Source organism: Sciurus carolinensis, chromosome 1 (assembly GCF_902686445.1).
Source record: "Sciurus carolinensis chromosome 1, mSciCar1.2, whole genome shotgun sequence".
NCBI lineage: Eukaryota > Metazoa > Chordata > Mammalia > Rodentia > Sciuridae > Sciurus > Sciurus carolinensis.
The window spans coordinates 20,793,675-20,814,480 of record NC_062213.1 but is presented as its reverse complement, the minus strand read 5'-3'; the positions used below and the strand labels follow the sequence as shown (position 1 = coordinate 20,814,480).

The 20,806-nt window shown below is 43.0% G+C and overlaps 1 protein-coding gene across 1 annotated transcript in view; it reads left to right on the top strand.

The window, feature by feature from the left end:
- The window catches only part of Deptor (DEP domain containing MTOR interacting protein), a 140,045-nt gene that overhangs the window by 89,333 nt on the left and 29,906 nt on the right, over window positions 1–20,806 (top strand). The window contains exons 6-8 of the mRNA XM_047563359.1: window positions 1,613–1,747; window positions 5,255–5,325; window positions 8,017–8,121. Coding sequence (XP_047419315.1) covers window positions 1,613–1,747; window positions 5,255–5,325; window positions 8,017–8,121 — 311 coding nt within the window. The remainder of the gene's footprint in view (window positions 1–1,612; window positions 1,748–5,254; window positions 5,326–8,016; window positions 8,122–20,806) is intronic.

The window sequence follows — 20,806 nt, the reverse complement described above, 5'->3', positions numbered from 1 at the left end:
TATAGGTGTGTGCTAGTGTACCCACCAGTGATTGAGTTTTCTAAACCATAACTATGAAAGGACTTCTGTGTATGTGTATACAGGTAACAATTAAAGGGCAACTGTCAACCCATCATCAAGAGTGACACAAGACAAAACTAGGAAAGGCCCAGTAGGAGCTCATAAAGCACACAGCCTGTGTGGTTCCGTGTGAAATCAAGCTGTCTCAGGTTACTTAGATTAGCAGTGGTATGTCACCAGCGGTGGTGATTGATGTCCACCAAGATAACACCAGAAAAGGTGAACATGAAGAAAGTGTCATTTTGTTTAAGAGGGTGAGATGCTTAAAGGGGTGTTTTCAACTCCTCTGAAATCTTGGCTTTAACTCAGGGAACTTGCTGGCAGAAGGTCGGGAAGTGCTGGGTCCACCCCAGTACAAGTGGAGGTAGCAGGTTTGGGTTATGGGTAGGATTTGACGGAGAACACTCACAAATGTGTGCAGAGATGTTTCTAAGTCCCGGGCACCGAGACAACAAACCAGGTTGCGGGAAACTTCTCATTTAATTGGCACCACAAACCTAAGAGAAAGGATTTTTCATGTCTTCCTGTACAGGCAGAGAGGAATCGAGGGGCTGACCAGGGTTTGAAGTGGCAGACAGTTCCCTCCTGCTCTGAAGTTTGCTTTCTACTGCCCCTACCCAAAACCTGTTCATCCTGGTTCCTCAGACTTTGCAGGGCTGGAGGAGGGAATGAAGCATGAGCTGCTAAGGGTAAATAAACACTAGCCCAAGGTCAGTGGTTTAAGCCTGTTCTCCAACGTCAGCCTGGCCAGGCCTGAAGGACACACCCATTTGCATGTCTTCTGAAAGCTGTCGCCAATGCAAATGGAGAGTAAGTGCTCACTTTTGCACTGGGACAAAGGTTTACCTGTTACTTGAGTGACCCCAGCAAACTTGAACACACGTTGATGTTGAGAAGGAGGCTGTGGTAACTGTAGTCCTCTGAAAGCCAGCATTTACTTTTTGCATCCTTGTGCCAGGCAGTGGGCAGGGTGCTCGCCACAGCTGCTTTCTTTCACATGTAGCCCTTCTCCCACTTGAGAGTCAGCCTCTTCCATGGCAGGAAGAAGCAGATCAGAAAATTGAAGACACTGCTCACATAACACTTTGAAAGTAGGAATCTGTACTCTATATTTTAAGCTCCTTCTTCCATGGCTCTGAATATTTAATGGTCTAATATGAAACCAGGAGGCATTTACTGTCACTGTTTGTTTATCTCATGTGGAGCCAGCACTGAACGCACATCCTGGCAGGAAGGCCGGGGTTTGGTAGTTCTTGAAATAATGTCATACTTTCTTGGACATTAGCTAATCCTCTGCTTGCACTAACTCTGTGAGCTAACATGGCTACTTCACATCAGGGAAACTGAGGCTCAGAGAACCGAAGGCAATGACTCCATTGTGCTGTAAGTGGCAGAGCTGCACCTCAGACTCCTGCTTCTCTGACTCCAAGGCCAGGGTGTGTTTTCCTGGCCAGCGTGACTTGCCCTGCTGTACCTTGCCTCTGGAAGCCTGGGCGCTGTAGGGAACCGAGAGGGCCCCGCACAGTGACTGTGTGTGTCTTCCCTTCTGCAGTCAGCCCCAGCAAGGAGATCAAGATTGTGTCTGCCGTGCGCAGGAGCAGCATGAGCAGCTGTGGCAGCAGCGGCTACTTCAGTAGCAGCCCCACCCTCAGCAGCAGCCCCCCTGTGCTCTGCAACCCCAAATCTGGTGAGTGCAAGAAAGATGGCCCCGCTCCTGGCTGTGGGGACTTGAGCAGATGTGCCAGCTGGGCTCCCTGGTAAACAGATCTCCCTGAAATGGAGGGAGCTAGTGTGTGGGCATCTTTGGAGAGCCGGCCTGTAGGGGAGAGAGCAGAATGGACGGAGGGAGAAATGGGCTGCGATTCAGTCTCAGTGGAGGCTGCAGTGGACCCCAGTGGAGCTCTGGAACTGGCAGGCCCTATAGTCACATGGAGTCGTGTTGAGGAGACTGGGCTTTTGTGCCCACAAGTTAACCAGTTTTTAAATGCTGCTGTTCCAGAGAGGAATGCATGACTGGCCAGGACACTCTGTTTAGAGCAGTGGTTCCCAGAGACAGCTGAGGGCCATCTGCTGTGAGCTCTCCAGCAGCTGGGAGGAGCCGGCAGCCCTCAAAGGGCAGCTGCGCACTCACTACAGCAGGTGCTTCCCTGGGCTGGAGGGCACAGAGACCTAGCAGAGGCTCGTGCTCTTAAGGAAGAATGGATCTATGCAAATCCACCTGTCTCTGGAATTCCTTTTAAAATCTGCTCATCGACCTCTATGGTCTTCACATTCCTGGAAAAAAATCTAGGTTCAAAGACTGTTGAACTTGTATGAAGAAACAGTCCTCCCTCGGCCTCATCACCCAGGAACCTGTACTCCATCTGCACTACCCCTTTCTCACTACCGCCTACTGACCTGGTCCTCCCTGTTCTTCCCAGGATGAGGTGTGCGCCATCCTATAGCAAACCCCGGGGACCCCTCACCCCCAGTTGTTCAGTGCACTCTCCACCTTCCCTACAGGTGTCCCTTCAGGGGACTTTGTTCCTTCTGTTCATGTTTTCCCAGCATCAGATGGTGGCGATACAGAGGTGAGAGGCCATGACCTCTTCGCTAGGGGAGCACCTCATCCCTGTGGAGGAAAAATCAAAACATCAGTGAGACTTAAGGACTCCTCGATGTTCAAAAGGCTTGAAGAGAAAATTGTCATCCAATGCTATCCTATCTAGGAAGGTGGCTGCTTTTCCTGATCTAACTTTTGTTTCCCTGCTTTCTGGGAACTGGTGGCAGGAATACACTTGCAACCTGCAAGCGAATGAAAAAACTTGATTCACTTCTGATTCTGGCTGAAAAATCATTGAATGCCCATGTACTACTGGATTAATGGAGTGTGCCAGTAAGGGAGAATGAGACAGGAGAAGGACTTTCTAGAAATAGGATATGCAGTGCTTGTCTAGCATGTGCTAGGCAAGTTCCATCCCAGCACCACAATAAAAAAAAAAAAAAGAAATGAAGAAAAAGAACTAGAATATTTGAAAGCTGAATAGAAATCTGAAAGGCCTCCTCAGAGTTAAAAGCAAAAGATCTTAGTTTCAAAAAAAGGGACAGTCACGCTATCTCCATTTTTCAATATATATGTATGTATATTTGTGTGTGTATATATATTTGTATTTGTGTATAAACATATGTATATATTCGCACATGCTAAGCATCAGTGTGCTCTGAGGTGGGTTATACTGTTTCCTGTTTCTCCTTGCACCCAACTCAGAGGGAAGAATTCACTGATAAGTGGGCAGAAAAGGAAGCTGCCTTTCTTGGGTCTCTGAGGCTTAGAACTGTCAGGACTGAGTTGTGGCTCCTGCATCTGCTTCTTACCCATATTCTAATCAACTTCTCCTTCACCCTTGTGAAGGTTGCCAGTACCCTGTGGGCTCATCTATGATTTTTTTTTCTTGAGTAGATAACCAGGCCTTCAAAGTGAAGAATTTTAAAATTAACCACCTAGAAACACCAAGATGTATGTTTAGTGGATTATATAAATGCATTGTCAGATACCACCCCCCAAAAAACTATAGATATTATGACCATAATCAGTATCCTACTGAAGAGTTATCTTCCGAGGTTATGAAAAGAGAACACTAAGGATCATTTCCTGAGCCTCAAAGTTGCTAGTTTTTCAAAATAATAAAGAAAGAAAGTACATTAAAATAAATGGTCGGTGTGATTCCTATATTCAGATTCATAACCCCCTGAGGATTGATAGGGCATGGAGAGGGACTGTCTGCCAGGAATAAAAAAGATCTCAGGCCTCCACTTTTCTTATCTCCTTTCCATCTTCCGGGAGATTCTGTTCCCATCTGGATATTTGACCTACTCCCTTTTGTTTAGTGAACATAAAATCATTTGCTGTTTTATAAGCTTCTGAGAGGAAAAGTAGTAATCTCAGCAACCTGTAACCTCTGCAGAAGCATTTCACTGCCTTTAAGTGAGAGGCTCTTGTTAGTCCTGGGCTGCATCCAACAGACAAGACCCAGCTGCTTGGAAATCATGCAGGCCTTGCCCCACACTGCTGTCCACTTGTGCAGGGCTGGCATCTGACCTCTGGTCACCACTCCCAAAGGGAATTAGAGCTGGTACTTGTCCAGGCTGACTCTGGTCCTGGCACCTTCCATTTCTTTGTGGTACTTCAGTTCGTGATGTCCATGTAAACTGGAATGGTCCCTGTCCCGTGATCAACTGTTCTGGAAGGCAGGGACAGTCCTTTCTGCAGTTCTTAATAAGCATATAATAGCTGAGAAAGTTATTTGTGGGTTTTTATACAGCTGGTGCGTCAGGAATTGACTGCTGACTTTGCCATCTTAGTAGGCGACAGCAATAGCAGTGAGCCGACGAGAACAGACTCTGAGGAGGGCACCACAGCACACCACTCCACTGTCTTCCAGAGCTTCTGAGCCCTCTGTCCACGTACAAGACAGCATAGCACAGGGGGTCAGTGCAACACAGTGGCTGAGAGTGTGGGCATGGACACTCAGTGTCTGACTTTGATCCTGATTCTGGAAGCTGCTAATTACCTCTAGGTCCTTGGCCATAAACAATTATTCTAGGTTTGTTTTCTCACATATAAAATGAGGACAATGATGACCCTAACTCATTAGTTCTTGTGATAATTAACTGAATAATGGGTTACCTAACATGATACCCAACACATGCTGAATTCTCAGAAAAATTCACCAGTGTTATTACTCTGGGCATAAGGCAGTATCATATGCAGTCCTGTGTTCCTGTGTTTTTTAGGAAACAAGTGGAGCTTTAATGCATGGGATGCAGGCAGTATGGGAACAGGGTTGGATCGGGTTAGTGCTTGAAGCATGGCTATCACACTGTTAGAGCTAGTTTTATTCTATCTTTGAAAAACCACAAATGCATAATAGATTTATAAGAGAGAAATGGGAAAATTAGAGAACATGACATTTCCCTTTATAGGAAAACTTCAACCCTGCCCTTTGTCCCTTCCTGACACTTCTGCTTCCCTTCCTTTCACTGCCCACCTCCCCCTTCCCTCTGTGAGTTGGGATTCGGGTTACTTGTTTGCTGATATTTTGAGCACTAGCTGTGGGGCAGGGGTCTTGGCCACGGTAGTTCAGTAAGTATCTGCTGAATGAATGAAGGAAGCACTTGCAGATGCTCATTCCCTGATCCTGTGTCTGCCTCTCAGTGCTCAAGAGACCGGTCACTTCTGAGGAGCTCCTGACACCTGGGGCACCGTATGCAAGGAAGACGTTCACGGTATGCTTTTGCCTCGTATTTTCTCCTGTGATGCTCATTTTTCTGTCATATCAGCATGTTGATGTGTAGCTTATGGACTGAAGTGAAAACTCATCCTAATTTTCCTTTGTTTTTAGCATGATTATGTGTCGTGAGTAAACTACATCATTAACATAGACAAGACACATTTTGTTGTCTTTCCACAATGTCAGAATTTATTGAATAACAATAAATTCATGGGCTACACCACACTGTTCAGTGGCAGTTCACTGAATACTTGTGGGTCACCTGGTAGTCATAAGCCAGGTGATCACAAGTTCTTTTATTCTTTTTTTTTTTTTTTCTAAGTTCTTTTATTCTAATTTTAGTTTCTAGTATCTATAACTCTGAAGTCACACATCACTCTTTACACAATTATATACACAGGTTATAGAAAGGTTCAGAAGGTATTAAGGCAGCCATAGGATTTTGGTAGACTACATTGAGAGCAAAGGCAGAGAGCGATATGAATGCGGAGTCAAAGAGTCAGTGTAAGTGGTCAGTGTGCAGAACTATCAAAGCTCGGAACTTATTCTAGGCCAAGGTCTGCGTGGAAGGCATGTTCGCAGTGTCAACTTGAGATGTTATCTTTGGGCAAGCTGTGTTATGATCATCACTGGCAGGAGAAATCACACTCTGCTTAAACCCAAGGACAGACATTCGGCAGGTCATCATTGTGGATTTTCTTGGGCAAACTCATGATAAGTGACCAGGTGACAGGAACGGGGTGCTGTCATGACCAGTCTCAGGGTGTGCCTCCTTTTATGGACCTCTTCATTTGGTGGTCTGGTGTGTTTATAAGCACAAGGGTCTGTGTTTTCCCATATGAGTTTGATATACCCATCCATGTGCTTCTGATTAATTCAATGAGTTCAGAGGTTGACATTTTTATTAGTGTGATTAATTTATTTATCATTTTGTGGCTTATGGTTGTTGTAGGTAGATGGTTGTCTATTTGTACAAAGTATAGCGTCATTCCACCTCAGCACTTAAACTCAAACTTGAGTAGCTTACAGCAAATTACTGCTCCACTTATAAAATTGAGCAACTCAGGTTTAGGCCCAGCCTGAAAACTACTGTTCTGTACATTATAGAGTAACTCAGAGAGGGCACAGCCTGCTCGCTACATTATGATAGCAGGCTTTTTTTGACACGAAGGCACTAAAACACTTTAGGACTTTACATGATTTACATGTTATTCATATAGCATTTAAGTTCTTTTGGATATGTCCTTTAAAAGGATTTTATATACTTAAGCTAATGTAATTATGGATTTTTAAGGCAAATGGTAGTGCAAATAATGCCAACAATTTCTTCTGCATTACACTTAATTCTAAAAATCATTTAAGACATTAGGGGAGTCTTAAGGTAGAAAAAGGGAACTATAGAATAAATTGTTCCACTGTAAGGAATGGTGCCTTTGACAATGTCAGCAAAACCTGAGTTGTGAAGGCATCCAATTTGGGGCCCTGTGTGACTGTGGGCAGCTCCTGAAGCTCTGTCTGTGGGGAGGTGGTCTAGCCTTACTTCTGCTTCCCTCTGGCCCCATAGGTTTTCTTTAAAGAGTGTGGAAGTATTCTGATTGAGAGCACCTCCCCCACTCCCCTTCCTTTCAGACTCCTCACATCTACATCAACTTCCTCTTTTATGCACTTCTCTTTCCTCCTATTTTCTAACTGTTGCACTACCTTAGGTAGAAACACACACACACAAGCTTTCCACATTCATTCACAATGCAAACATTTTTTTAAGGGCTACTTCTGTTGCTGAGCTAGAGGACTTAACATGAAAAGGCACTGATACCTGTCTGTATCAGGGGAGAAGGCAAACTTTGCATTTGGAAGTAAAGTTTGTATAATAAACGAATAATAGCATACCCTCAAATCACTGAAGTGCCTAAAAATCTTGAGAATTTCCACAAAAATTCCCATCAGCATTCCTGCTTCTCAGTCTCCAGCTTTCCTTCCTTTCTTCCTTTCTTCCTTTCCTTGGGACTGTGGATTGAACTCAATGGTACTCTACCACTGAGCTATATTCCCAGCTATTATTTTTTATTTTGAGACGGTCTCTCTGAATTGCCCAGACTCAAATTTGCAATCCTCCTGTGTTAGTCTCCACAATCACTAGAATCACAAGTGCATGCCTGAATCATTTTATTTTCTTGGTATAGAAAATTGTTTCAAGAAATCCTAGGCTCTTCATATTTCTCATCACTAGTAACTTAAATTGTTATTCTAGACTTGAGTGACCTAGCTAAATAATAGTCTATCATTTGGATCCAGAGGAAAAAGACAAACTGGGGTAGAGATTGGATTTGGAGAGAAATTTCAACCATGTTTTTAAGATCTTCTAAACCTTCTACTAGATTTCAATATTGAATTGTTGAGCTGTCTAAGAAAGAGGCAGTCTGCCAGTTATTTATTGAATAGTGCCCTCCCAAAAGCAACTTCCTTCTTCCAAACGGGTTCCGTTTCTCAACCACATTTTCCACAGAGATGTGCCTGTGTTCAGAGTAGAAGCAAACTATTCCATCTCCCGACAAGGTAGCGAGGAAGTGGAGGCAGATGTGTCATGGCACATGCTTAGTCCTGGGCTGGTTTTCTCTCTGTTGGGAGGACAGGCAAATTGCCAGGGACTGCCTGCCAATTGCTGATTGTGGTTTTTCCTCTCTAGATTGTTGGCGATGCGGTTGGCTGGGGCTTTGTGGTACGAGGAAGTAAGCCATGCCACATCCAGGCGGTGGACCCCAGCGGCCCAGCAGCCGCGGCAGGAATGAAGGTACTTCCGGGCTTTTCTGACATGGTTGTGTCTGTCCTGGGTCCAGGGGGCATTGACTGCAGTTCTTCCCTGGGAGCCAAAGCCCTCTCAAGTTGTGCCCTTTCTCATTTGTAATCGCCACACCCTTTACCTCTCCTGGGGTCTTCCTTCTCCTCTACCAGCCCAGTGGAAATACTTCCAGCCCTATTTAATTATTTGATGCCATCTATACTTTCTCTCCCTCAGTGTTTTGGTTCCATTTTTGTCAAATTTTCCTCTCCCTTTCCCAGTGGGTTCAAGATGAAGCCAAAAGCATATGATGCGGCAACCAGGGAAGAAGGTTTGCCCACTTCCTGTCTCTACTTTGTAATCTCCAAGCTCCCATTGTTTAATCTTTCTTTTTCTTTTTTTTTTCCACATTTCTCCCCTTAATGCTGAATTTAGGGGCGGGGAGGGGAGATATATATTTCTTTTTGCTTAAATCTTATATCAAAGTCTGCTATTTCTATTGTAGGCAAGGCACATGCCTGTGGGTATGTGTCACCAGTAGGTCACACTAGACCCTAATGAGCACATATTGAGAAAAGAAAAGTTACCGAATTTGAAGAGATCTAGAGTCATATCTTGAACTTGCTAGTTACTGGCTTTTTGAGTAACTTTTGTGACATCTCAGAACCCATTTTCTCTTCTCTGAAGTGGCAATAATATTTCCTGCAATTCTTTTATGGATTACATATGTGGAAATATTTTATAAAATAGAAACATCTACAGAAGTATCGATTGAATATTGAATAAATTTAAGATTTTTGGACAATGATTTTACATATTGTTTAGTATTAAAGTGATGCGTGTCCAAGAAAATTTGGGAAACAGACAGGCCTAAAAAAAGCTAAAATTACCTGTCATCTTCCTTAATCCAGAAATGACAACTAGTAACATTTTAAAAGCAGCCTTATGGATGTATAATTGGCACCCAATAGAGTAATACCATTCACATTTTGATTTTTATTTTTCTAGACTTGTATGCATATATGTAAATACATTGTCTTTGTAACAGAAATAAAAGAGAATGTTGAAAGCCTTGGTTTTCTCAGAGCGTGAAACACCTTTATCTAGCCCAGTTTTGCTCTGTCGTCTGTGAAACATTTCACAGGGCATATCGATCTGTTATCTAGGGCATGGGAGGACTCGGCAAGCTGGAAAGCTCCAGCTCATTCTCACCATTCGCTCATCAGTGTCTTCATCCTCTCCCATCGGGGCTTTTTCTGGTGCAGCAGCCAAGCACAGGAACAGCCATGATTTGAATCTCCACCTGTCTGGTTCCAGCATGTGTCCTCTGGCGTTGGTGTGCACACTGGGAACAAAAGGGAGCCAAGAGCTGCACCTTTAGTGCCAGTTTAGGTAATCAGGCTGGTGTGATTAGATGCTGGCCCTGTGCCCTGATTTCACAACCTTGTCCGAAATGGGGAGGCACCGCCTGCTGTACCCTGTGCCCCCGGGCAACCGTGGAAGCCTCACTGGCTAAAGTGGTCAAGGAGAGAGACCTGCCCTGCCTTCTCACTACCAGAGCAGGCACAGTACCAAAGAAACTCAGCAGGAAAGTTGGCTGGGAACGGAAAGGGCAAGCACTTGCATCTGTGCCGAGGCTGAATTTTTCATTTTCTAATGGAACTCTTGGCTGTGGGAAGGATTTTACATTTTATTTCCACAGTAAAGTACCCAGTATAAATGATTTTTGGCACAGAGCTTCAGTTCTGAGCATGCATTCATTCACATGAGGATTTGGCTTAAAGCACATTTCCTTTGAGGAAAGCAGCGGATTTATATTGCAGCTGAAGAACTTGTTTTGCCTAGCCAAGTGTACCAGGAATATAATTGATTTTAGTTCATCTCTGCCAATTAACATGTATAACCATTCTGGGCATGTCGACTGATTAAATTAATTAACTATCTACTGTACTTACCTGGGCAGATAGGTTTCCCGATATACATATTTTCCATTTTATAAACTAATACATCAGATGGTTTATATTTTTATTTTCTCTGGACGTATACAATGGTTTTCATATGTCCTAGAGCAGTATAGAATTCATTAGAGCAGTTCTTCCACAATTGTATAACATAGCTCTCTGATTCAGCAGAATATTCTATTCTGAGCTCCTCTACTTAAAAGTAGTCTTATTTGTATTCTATTTTATTTTATTTACAGCTCTAGGGATGGAATCCAGGAGTGCTGCCCCACTGAGCCACATCCCAGCTCTTCTTTTAAATTTTTTAAAATTTTGGGACAGGGTCTCTCTAAGTTGCCAAGGCTGAATTTGAACTTGTGATCATCTGACCTCAGTCTCTTGAGTTGGTAGGATTATAGGCGTGCACTGTCATGTCCAACTTAAAACCGTTTCAGACTGTGTACATTTCGTCCCCTTCTTAGAAATTAAGAAAACAAATTAGTGTATTAAAAATTCTGATAAATCTGGTGGGGGGCAAATTTTTTTTTAATTAAAATCTTTTTTATTTTCACAGACTGCATTTTGTTTCATTGTAAACAAATGGGGTACAACTTTTCATTTCTATGGTTGTACACAATGTAGATTCACACCATTCATGTAATCATTCATGTATGTAGGGTAATACTGTCTGTTTCATTCTACTATCTTTCTGTCCCCCACTCCGTCCCACCCCATTTTCCTCTACACCATCCAAAGTTCCTTCATTCTTCTCTTCCCCCCTCTTCTGATAAGTCATGTACTTATCAGAGAAAACATTCAGCCTTTGGTTTTTTTGGGCTTGGCTTATTTCACTTAGCATGGTATTTTCCAATTTCATCCATTTACCAGCAAATGCCATAATTTTATTCTTCTTTATGGCTGAGTAATATTCCATTGTGTGTGTGTGTGTGTGTGTGTGTGTGTGTGTATATATATATATATATATATATATATATACCACAGTTTCTTTATCCATTCGTCAATTGAAGGACATCTAGGTTGGTTCCACAATCTAGCTATTTGAATTAAACTGCTATGAACATTGATGTGGCTGCATCACTGTAGTATGCTGATTTTAAGTCCTTTGGGTATAAACCGGGGAGTGGGATAACTGGGTGAAATGGTAGTCCATTCCAAGTTTTCTGAGGAATCTCTATACTGTTTTCCAGAGTGGCTGCACCAATTTGCAACTCCACCAGCAATGTATGAGTGTGCCTTTTTCCCCACATCCATGCCAACACTTATTATTGCTTGTGTTCTTGAGAATAGCCATTCTAATTGGAGTTAGATGAAATCTTAGGGTGGTTTTAATTTGCATTTCTCTAATTATCAGGGATGATGAGCATTTTTCCATATATTTGTTGATCACCCGTATATCTTCTTCTGTGAAGTGTCTACCCATTTCCTCAAATTTTGTTTAAATTGTTTAACATAGCATTCTACCATTTGAGAGAAACACTCAAATGGAACCTTTATTGGTTAAGATAGATCTCAAACTGTTAGACGATGCCTCTGGCCAAACTGTATTGGAATGAAATCTATACAGATATTGTTTTGAATTGCACTGTTGAGTGGTTGGTTAAATGAAAACGATGACGAATGTCATGCCCTTTGAATAATTTAGCCATGTTTATTCAATGGAGATAACTTTATGTATTATTTTCTGACCTAAAACACTAACTAAAATATCTCATATTTTACCATGTATTTTAGCAACATGATTTCAGTTTCATAAAAAGCCAGTTGTATAATCTAATCCTGAGGACTCGTTTCCTCCAACCTGTCCTGCTATAAGGTTTTGGTGGTGCGGTTCGGTTCTCCCCAGGGGGTCTAGGGGGAAGGTCAGATTGACCTGCTTGGTCTGCCTGATAGAAGTTTCCCAGTGTTTTGCATCTGTATTTTCAGCATGTAGTATACACCAGGCATATTTTTTTGAGTGGCCAAAGTTTCCCCAGGAGATATAAGTGGCCACCTTGCCATCAGTGTCCCCCTCTATACCAGGCTCACTCTTCAGGTCCTGACTCTGCCTCCTCCTAATTTCCAATGGGAACAAAGCTGTGAGTGTGACCTTTGGACTCTTCTATTCAAGGGAGTTTCTTTTTCGCATATTTTTTATTGGTGCATTATTGTTGTATATAATGGCAGGATTTGTTGTTATATATTTGTATATGCCCATAAGATAGCAATATAATTCGGCCAATATCATTCCTCAGTATTTCCCATTTCCCTTCCCCTTTCCCTCCTCCAGGGGACTTTTTGTTTCTTTATTTTGACTGCTTAATTCCATTGCTTTACTTGCCCAGACAGAGACTATCTTGAAACTTAGTTTCTCATGTTTACCATGTCTCTTTTATTTTATCTTGTTATAGGGATCAAAAGATTTTAGGATGTGGGCCACCAGATTGGACAAGACAGGTCCAGACTAAAGAGACTAGGTTCTAGTTTTCGTGTTTTAACTCTTCAAGACCTTCCCAGACTCAAAGGAGAGCTTTTTGCCTGACTCAAATGGAAACTTTTTTTTTTTTTTTTTTTTTTTGGCACTGAGAATTGAAGTCAGGGTCATTCTACCACTGAGGTATACCCCCAGTCCCTTTTATTTTTTGATTTCAATAGAGTCTCACTAAGTTTATGAGGCTGGTCTTGAACTTGGATCCTCCTGCCTCAGCCTCCTGAGTTACTAGGAGTACAGGTGTGTGCCACTGTGCCCAGCTTAAATGGAACTCTTAATCCATGATCACAGTACACCTTCATGGCTGCATTAAGATGTGTCTCTGGATAGTCTGGAAGAACTCCAGAACAAATGTGTCATTGGGAAAGTGGTAATATCTACCTCAATTCTCTTCTGGTCTGGAATAGTAATGTGTCACCTTGGTAGCTAAGCCATGGCGCCCAGTTCCTCAGAGTTCTTCATGCCTGTCACCTCTACAGAGCTGATTTAAGCTGGTGGGAACTGGCCATCAATTCAGGTGTTGGACAGGACTGCTGAGATGCATGCTGGGATCATGCCGGGTGGACATGGGGAGGTGTCCAGCCTGACTTCAGTTGTAACAGAATTGAATTCTGGTAACATGTTAGACTTTTCCACTGTCTCAATCTTGTTTTAATTTTTGTTTTAACTCCAATCTGTTTCTTTTCTTTCCTTACTTTTCTTCCTGCTACAGTAGCTCATTTGTTCCCAAAACCAGAAAGGGAACATGTAACAGAGGTCCCCAAATATATCTTTTTTGTTTTTAGCTTTAAAATAAATCAAGACCCACATGTAAAAGAAAACGATTTATTACACTCTTTTTTCCCCAATAATGTGCTAAATGATTCTATGGTGCTCTCTTACCACCCCAGGGGTAGAGAACAATGGCTATAATGGCATTAAAATTCTCCCTCATCTAGCATTTTTTAATTTGGAGTTGCTCTCATTTTAAGTGTTCTTTTACTTAGAAAATGAAATCTCTAGACTCCTGACTTAGAGGACCTTTCATTGTCCTTACAACTTTAGAGTGGAGCATGAAATATGGAAAATGTCAAGTTTGGTTCACCAATGCACTACATTTGTATCTCCTTGTTCCCCACATTTTCCATTTGCTGACTTTTCACTCCTCTTTGGGAATTTCATACCAGCAGCTGCTATTCCTTTCAGTGCAAAGGGGAAAGGAGGAAACTTGAAAAGCGATCATGGTTTCCTGAGTGTCTTCTATGTGCCTGACCCATACCTTGGTGTCCCTTCTCTTCATGAGCCTATTTAATGTCTACAGTAAACTACTAACAGGAGAGCAGAGATTCAGAAGGAATCTCTCAGTCCTCTCTCCTCTAGTCTGCTCTGTTGAAAGGAAGGCAGTTCTTCGCCCCAAGCTGTTCAGCAGGCCGCACTCGAATGACTGATTTGAACACTGGCATCACGTCACAATTGTTCTTGCCAGCCCCTCTCTCTATCACACCACTTAACGCATTTCTGGGCCACACTGATCATCTTATCCTGCATGATCCTGTAATAGGCACCCTTCATTCTATCTGGGCAGACTTTTTACATTTCACTAAATCTCATGATCAGGCCTGTGTCTGGCTCTTAAGTAAATCTCATTAATTGACTCTGGCACTTAAATGCTCTAATGGCTTCCTGTCACAATGAGAATAAGCTCCAGATGCCTTTCATGGACTGCAGAGTCCTCAATCTGGTTCTGTAGATCAGGACCTCATCTCCTACACTGTGTTACTTACAGCCCTCCTGGCTTTCTCTTTGTGCTTCCCAAATACCAGGTTTGTTCCTGCCCTAGGAAAGATGGCTGGTTCCATCCTTGTCTTTCTAATCTCAGGGTACATGTTGATTTTTTCAGAGAAACCTTCCTTAAATATCCTATGATACTCCCCTATCTTCCTCCAGCTATTCTTCATCACATCACCCTGCTCTCTTGATTATTTCAGTCTGCTGTCTCAAAAATAATATAAACTGGGACGTGTCAATGGCAAACATTTGTTTGGAAAGTCCAAGATCAAGGTACTGGTGGATCCAGTGTCTGGCGAGGACTGCTACCTGGTTGCAAAACCTGTCTCCTTGCTGTGTCCTCACATGTCAGAGAGCAGAGAGAAGAGCAAATCCTCCTCTTGTCTTCTTGTGAAGGCACCAGCCCCATCCATCCTCATGACCTAATTCCCTCCCAAAAGCCCCACCTCTGTGTTCTTCTCGGGAAAGGCTCAGGGAACTCATATTTTGAGCACCTGCATTGTGAACTCAAATCTTTTACATGTATGGTCTTGGCTTTTGAAGGCGGGTGAGTTATAGTCTCCCTACTTCACAAGTGAGGAGACCCAGTTAATTCCTTTCCTGGTTACCAGGTTGTAAATGTCAAGAGCTAGATTCAAATCTGCTTTCTCTGACCCCGAATCCATACTTCCCATAGTATTACTTCAAGAAATACAAACCCTGAGGCACAGCCCAGTAGATGACATGTCCCACAGAAATCTTAAACCCAGGGTAAACTGCTCTTTGATTCTTGACCTTTCATGTCTACTGTGAAGAAACCCTATATTCTAGTCAAAGTGCATTGGTAGAGTGTTCACATGTCATCTGGTTGACTCAAAGAAGATCAACTAAGTCGTTTTTGTCCCTGGCATTGGCCCCTCACTTAGGTGAGGACTAGATCTTGCAGTGTCTTCCAAGTGAAAAATCTAAAATACTCACTCTTGTTAGTTTTATGAAACATTTGTTAGAGCCAACAGTTCAGCCTGTAGGCTCTGAAGGAATCTGAGCCATATTTACAAATAAGGGACAAAGGATACCCTTGCTTTTTTCTGGAAAGTTTATTTTTCTTGTGGGAATAATTAAATCCTGTCAGAAACAGTATTCCAGTTTTCATGCTGCTCTGTGCCAAGTCTCAGAGGGATTTCAAGACTCCTGGCTTCTTTTCTTGTTTCCTGCTGTGATGAATTGATGGATGTGGACTGGCTCCATCTCTTTTCTCTGTTTGCTTTTTTCTTTGCATGTTTATATAGAAACAGAACTATCTGAGTCAGAATAAGGAATTAGTGACCATTATGTCCTTTTTCCCCCCTCTTAAAAAATGACTGTTTTTCACACAGAGAAAAAAATTTCAAAATCTTGCCTATTGATCTTCCCTCCCCAGGGACATAGTGCTGTGTTATTTCATGAACCAAAAGAGGCCGGGTACCTACCTAATTAGCCAGGACAGTTTGGGCACTGAAGTAAATTGTGGAATGACCCACCATCCACACAGATGTTTTAAAAATACCTCGTGATGTTTTAAAAGTAGCTCCTTTCCAGGCGACTTCAGGGTTCAGGGGTTGTTGGGTGCTCTGAGCCATGGCTGGCCCTTGCAGAGAGGTTGCCTCCCAGGTGACAGAGTAGGATCCTCTGCTTGCTATTGGGCAGGACTGGGAGGGGAGAAATAACTCCTGTGCCTGGGAGGGACCTGCCAACAGGAGAGGGCCACTTTCCAGGGCTCAGCTCAGATCCATCTTCTGTCTGTTCCCTTCCTTAGCACGGAGTCTTCCCTGTGCCCGGCTCTGACTGTCTTCAAGTGCATATTGACCTGTGCCTTTGCTCGGCATTATGTTAGGCCATCCTGGGATTTACAGTTGAAGACGGAGAGAGACATTAAGCAAATACTTCCCCTAGTGAACGTAGAATTACAGTAGGAAAGGGAAGGGGGGGGAACCAAAAAACGGTGCTTCCACTTTTGCAGATGAGATGAGAAGGGGATGAGAAGGGTCACTCCCCGGGCTTCCAGGGGAAGGAAGGCCTGAGCTGAGACCCAAAGAACGATCAGAAACCAGCTAAGTGGCGTGCACACTGCATATGTACATGTGTGCACAGGACTGGGTGTTCACATGTGCACACACTCACGGGTTTTATTCTGTAGGGTGGGGAACCCAGAAGGTAGCATGATGCCTTGCAGCAAAGAATGTCATGACCAGATTGCAGTGTGAGGAGAATTGGGGAAGGCAGGAGCTGTGAGTTTGGAAGTTTCTTGCCTTTTTTTTATTATCAGCCCCATGAGGAACATGTCTAAGGTATGTTTTCCATCCCTCCCTGTGAAATGTGAATACCAGTGATTTACAGATTACCTGTTTATCTGTTATGTTCTATTGTATGTATACAGTATACATACATATATATATTCTATATGTATTTATACTGTATATATATGTATACATACACACACACACACACCTGCTTTATACTTAAAAAGAGGATAAGCTGGGTGCAGTGACTCACACCTGTAATTCCAGTGACTCAGGAGGCTTAGGTAAGAGGATTCCAAGTTCAAGGCTAGCTTCAGCAACTTAGCAAGGTCCTAAGCAACTTAGTGAGACCCTGTCTCAAAATAAAAAATAAAAAGGATGAGGATATAGCTGAATAATCCAGTGCCCCTGGATTCAACCTGTCCAGTACTGCTAAATCAGTCCAAATGACTTGATCAGTATATGTATATATATAAACACACAAATATGCACACACACATGCCAATTTTTTTCAGACCGTAAGAAACATTTTTGTCCTTTCAGGGCTATTTCCTCTCCCCTCCATGGAAAGGATGATTTAGAGGAAGGAAGAGGCTCAAGAGCTTTATAAAATCATGTTCTAAATTGAGACATAACTTTCTTTTTTATTTATTTATTTTTAAGTTTTTAAATTTTAAAAAATTTTTTACGGACTACATTTTGATTCATTATACACAAAAGGGGTACATCATTTCATCTGTGGTTATACACGATGTAGATTCACACCATCTGGAGACATAACTTCCATGCAGTGACACACATGGCTTTTAAGTGTGTTTGCAGGTTTGGTTAGATGTGCACACGGGTGTCACCACCAGTCAGATTGTAGGACATGTCACTCCAGAAAGCTCTTCACGTACCTTTCCTGTCAACCCCTCCCCCAGAGGCAGCCACGGATATGATCTCTATCACAAAAAATTAAGTTTTTGGAGTCAGATGAATCCTGGTGTCCCTCCTCCTGCCTGTGTATGGTTGGGCGCATCATTTCGCTTCCCTGGGCCTCTCTCTCATCTGCTGACTGAGGACGTTTGTGGTCTCTTCCTCCAGGCTGGGTGAAGGGTTGAGGGAGTTGCTATGTGCTGAGCCTCTCTCCGGGCCAGGCACTGGCCCTCCCCTCCGTCCCACAATGAATACGTGGGCACATCTCCAAGAGCCCAGCTGTAGCCAGTTTATAAAATAAAGCTAAAGATCTCTTCGGTCCTGGACTTTGTCTCAGTGTCCCTGAGCTTCACGCTTGCCAGTCCAAGCTGCCCACTGCACGGCCCTGCCCAGTCCTTCTGTTTCCTCTCATTTCTGTTCCTAACCTTGTCTAGAGAGCCACCACCACACTGCTGGGTATGGGGACACAGGTTCTTCCTGACTGGCTTCATCTTGACCACTGGCAGCCCTGTCACCAAACACCATGTTCCACTTCCAGAAATCTCCAGGAGCATCTCTGCCTCTCCTGGCCAGTCATCTCTTTCTTCTCATCTGGCCCATCACATCTCTACTCTCTTGAGGCCCATTTCACCTAGGGCTTGAGTTTGTTACTGGCACTGGGTCATGTAATGAATACCCAGAGTTCCGTGTCAGACTCCTGAGTTTAAGTCCCAGCTTCACGACTTTTTGTTAGTACCAAGGAAAATTGCTTCAACTCTGAGCCTCAAATTCTTCACCTTGGAAGTTTGCTTATAAAAGTCTTGAGCTAATGCAGTATGTGTTCTAGCCCATGAACCATGTAATATTGTTCATGCTGAACAACAAATATTTGTAGGTGTCATTTTTTTTATATTGCTTATTATAATTATTGTTTTCTTCCAAGTCTTCTAACTGATTTTTAAATAGGTTTATAAACAAAACCGAAGTAACAAAATGTAGCTGAAAGGAGATCCATGGGGAAAGGGGATGTAATTATGTGTCACATCACATCTTAGAAATACTTAATTTCAATGTCTCATCTTAAAGGCAATGATAATTGCTTCTTGCATAACCATGAGGATGAATAAGAAAGTGTCTTAGTTCTTTTCCTGTTGCTTTAACAAAATTCCTAGAATAGGTATGCTAGAGTACAGAAGTTATTTAACTCATGGTTCTGGAGATTGGGAAGTCTAGAATATGGTGCCAGCCTGGATAAGGGCCTTCTTGATGCTTCCCAATAGTGCCATGCAGAAGGCATCACATGGGGAGACAGAGCAAGCATGCAAACTTGGGTCCCTCTTGTTATAAAGCCACTAATGCCATCATGTGGGACCCACTTTTTTGACTTTGTCTAATTCTAATTATCTCTCCACCTCCAAATACCACTAGCAAACAAATTTGGGGCTTACGTTTCCAACACGTGAATTTGGGGAGTGGGGGACACATTCCAACCATAGCCACATCTATTTCCAAAGCCATAGTCCTTGATTTCTCCCTGACAGGTCTAGCAGGACTATCATGCCACAACAGACTTAAACAGCAGGAATTGATTCTCTCACAATGCTGGAGGCTGGGTGCCAGCATGGATAGGTTCTAATAAGGCTCCTCTTCCAAGAGAGCAGGATCTGTGGTGTCTCTTCTTCTGAGGCCATTAATCCTATCAGGGCTCCCCCTTTATGGCCTCTTTAACACTAATTACTTCCACTGGAGGTTAGGGTGTCCACATATGAATAGAGGGACAGGACGGGGAGCACACCATTCAGTCCACAGCATCGACCAATCCAAGCATCTTGGGAATTAAAGACAAACATGATGGTGTCTTTACTCTGTCTACTGGGATGGGACAGGTGGCTCAGAAGATTCTACAGTTTCAGGTTGTGTGTCTGTTTCAATTAAGTAATGAGTGACAAAATCCTTCAAAAGACATAAAATCCTTCAACATATATAGTTGCTCTTGTCATGGGAAAGCTGGAAGGAGAGCAGCTCAGGGCTGAGTTGTGTCTGTGATTTTGATCATCTATCTGGTTTTTCACTGTGTTCAGCTTCCATTCTCGAGGTGAATTTGTGGTCAAACACGGCTGCTGATATGGAAGCAATTACTTCTGCATTCCGGCCACTCTGAAGGGAAGAAGGGAAGCACAGGGCACTGTCCCTCCTTTAAAAATACTTCCTGGGAGTTGCACATACTACGTCTTTTGGGTCCACTGGCTCGAACGTACCACACATGGCTACCCTTAGATGCAAGAAAATGTGGGGAATGTGCATTTTATTCTGGGTGACTGTTTGGGCTTGATTGGGTCCTGTCCCCCAGTCCTAATCCCTAGTGCCTCAGAGGTTGACCTTATTTGGAAGCAGGGACTTTACTGAGGAAAAGTTAAGATGAGGTTATTAGAGTGGCCCCAATTCAGTGATTGGTGTCCTTATAAGAAGAGGAAATTGAACATAGGGACAGATGCACAAAAAGATGATGTGAAGCCACCCAGGGAGATGTCCACATGACTGGAATGATGGTTCTACATGCCAAGGAATGCCAAGGATCACTTACAGACTAGAAAAAACCTGGACATCACAAGGAAGGATTCAACTCTACAGCCATCAGAGAGAGCAAGGTGACACCTTGATTTCACACTTCCAGCATCCAGAGTTGTGAGACAAAACATTTCCATTGTTCTAAGCTGTTGTTCCAAGTTTGGGGGACTTTGTTACAGAAGCCCTAGGAAACAAATACAGTAGCCATGTCCAGAAAAAAATGGAGTTTCTATTTAATAAAGAGGAACAATGGATATTGAGGGACAGCTAATAATTTCTGTCATTGCCCAGAAAAAAAACCAGCACAAATTTACTGAGTGCCTACCACCCATGATACCTTATGGGACCCAGTTGGGAGCAAAGACAACAAGGTCCCTGCCTTTGAGGCTTTAGGTTTAGTGATGAGGCAGCTATTAATGATCTGCAAATACTTATTACACGCAAACATTTAATTATAAACTGTGGGACACGTGTTTGGCAGAAGCATTACTGAAGGCTGGACTTGGATTCCTACATCACAGATAATTGCATATTTGCACATTTCATCCATTTTCAGAGTTCGACAGTGACGACTCTGAAGCATGCTTTGAGTCTGTCATTTTGAGTCTCTTAACTCTACCCACCGTTTCTTCTGCCAGATGAAATCAAGTATCTTTAGTCTTACGGTTAGAACTTATGGTCCTCCAAAGAGAACCTATGAGAGAAAGTGAAATGATGGGAACTAAAGTGAGAACACTGGTTTGCCACAAAGTCAGGTCACTGGAACAGAAATCACGGGT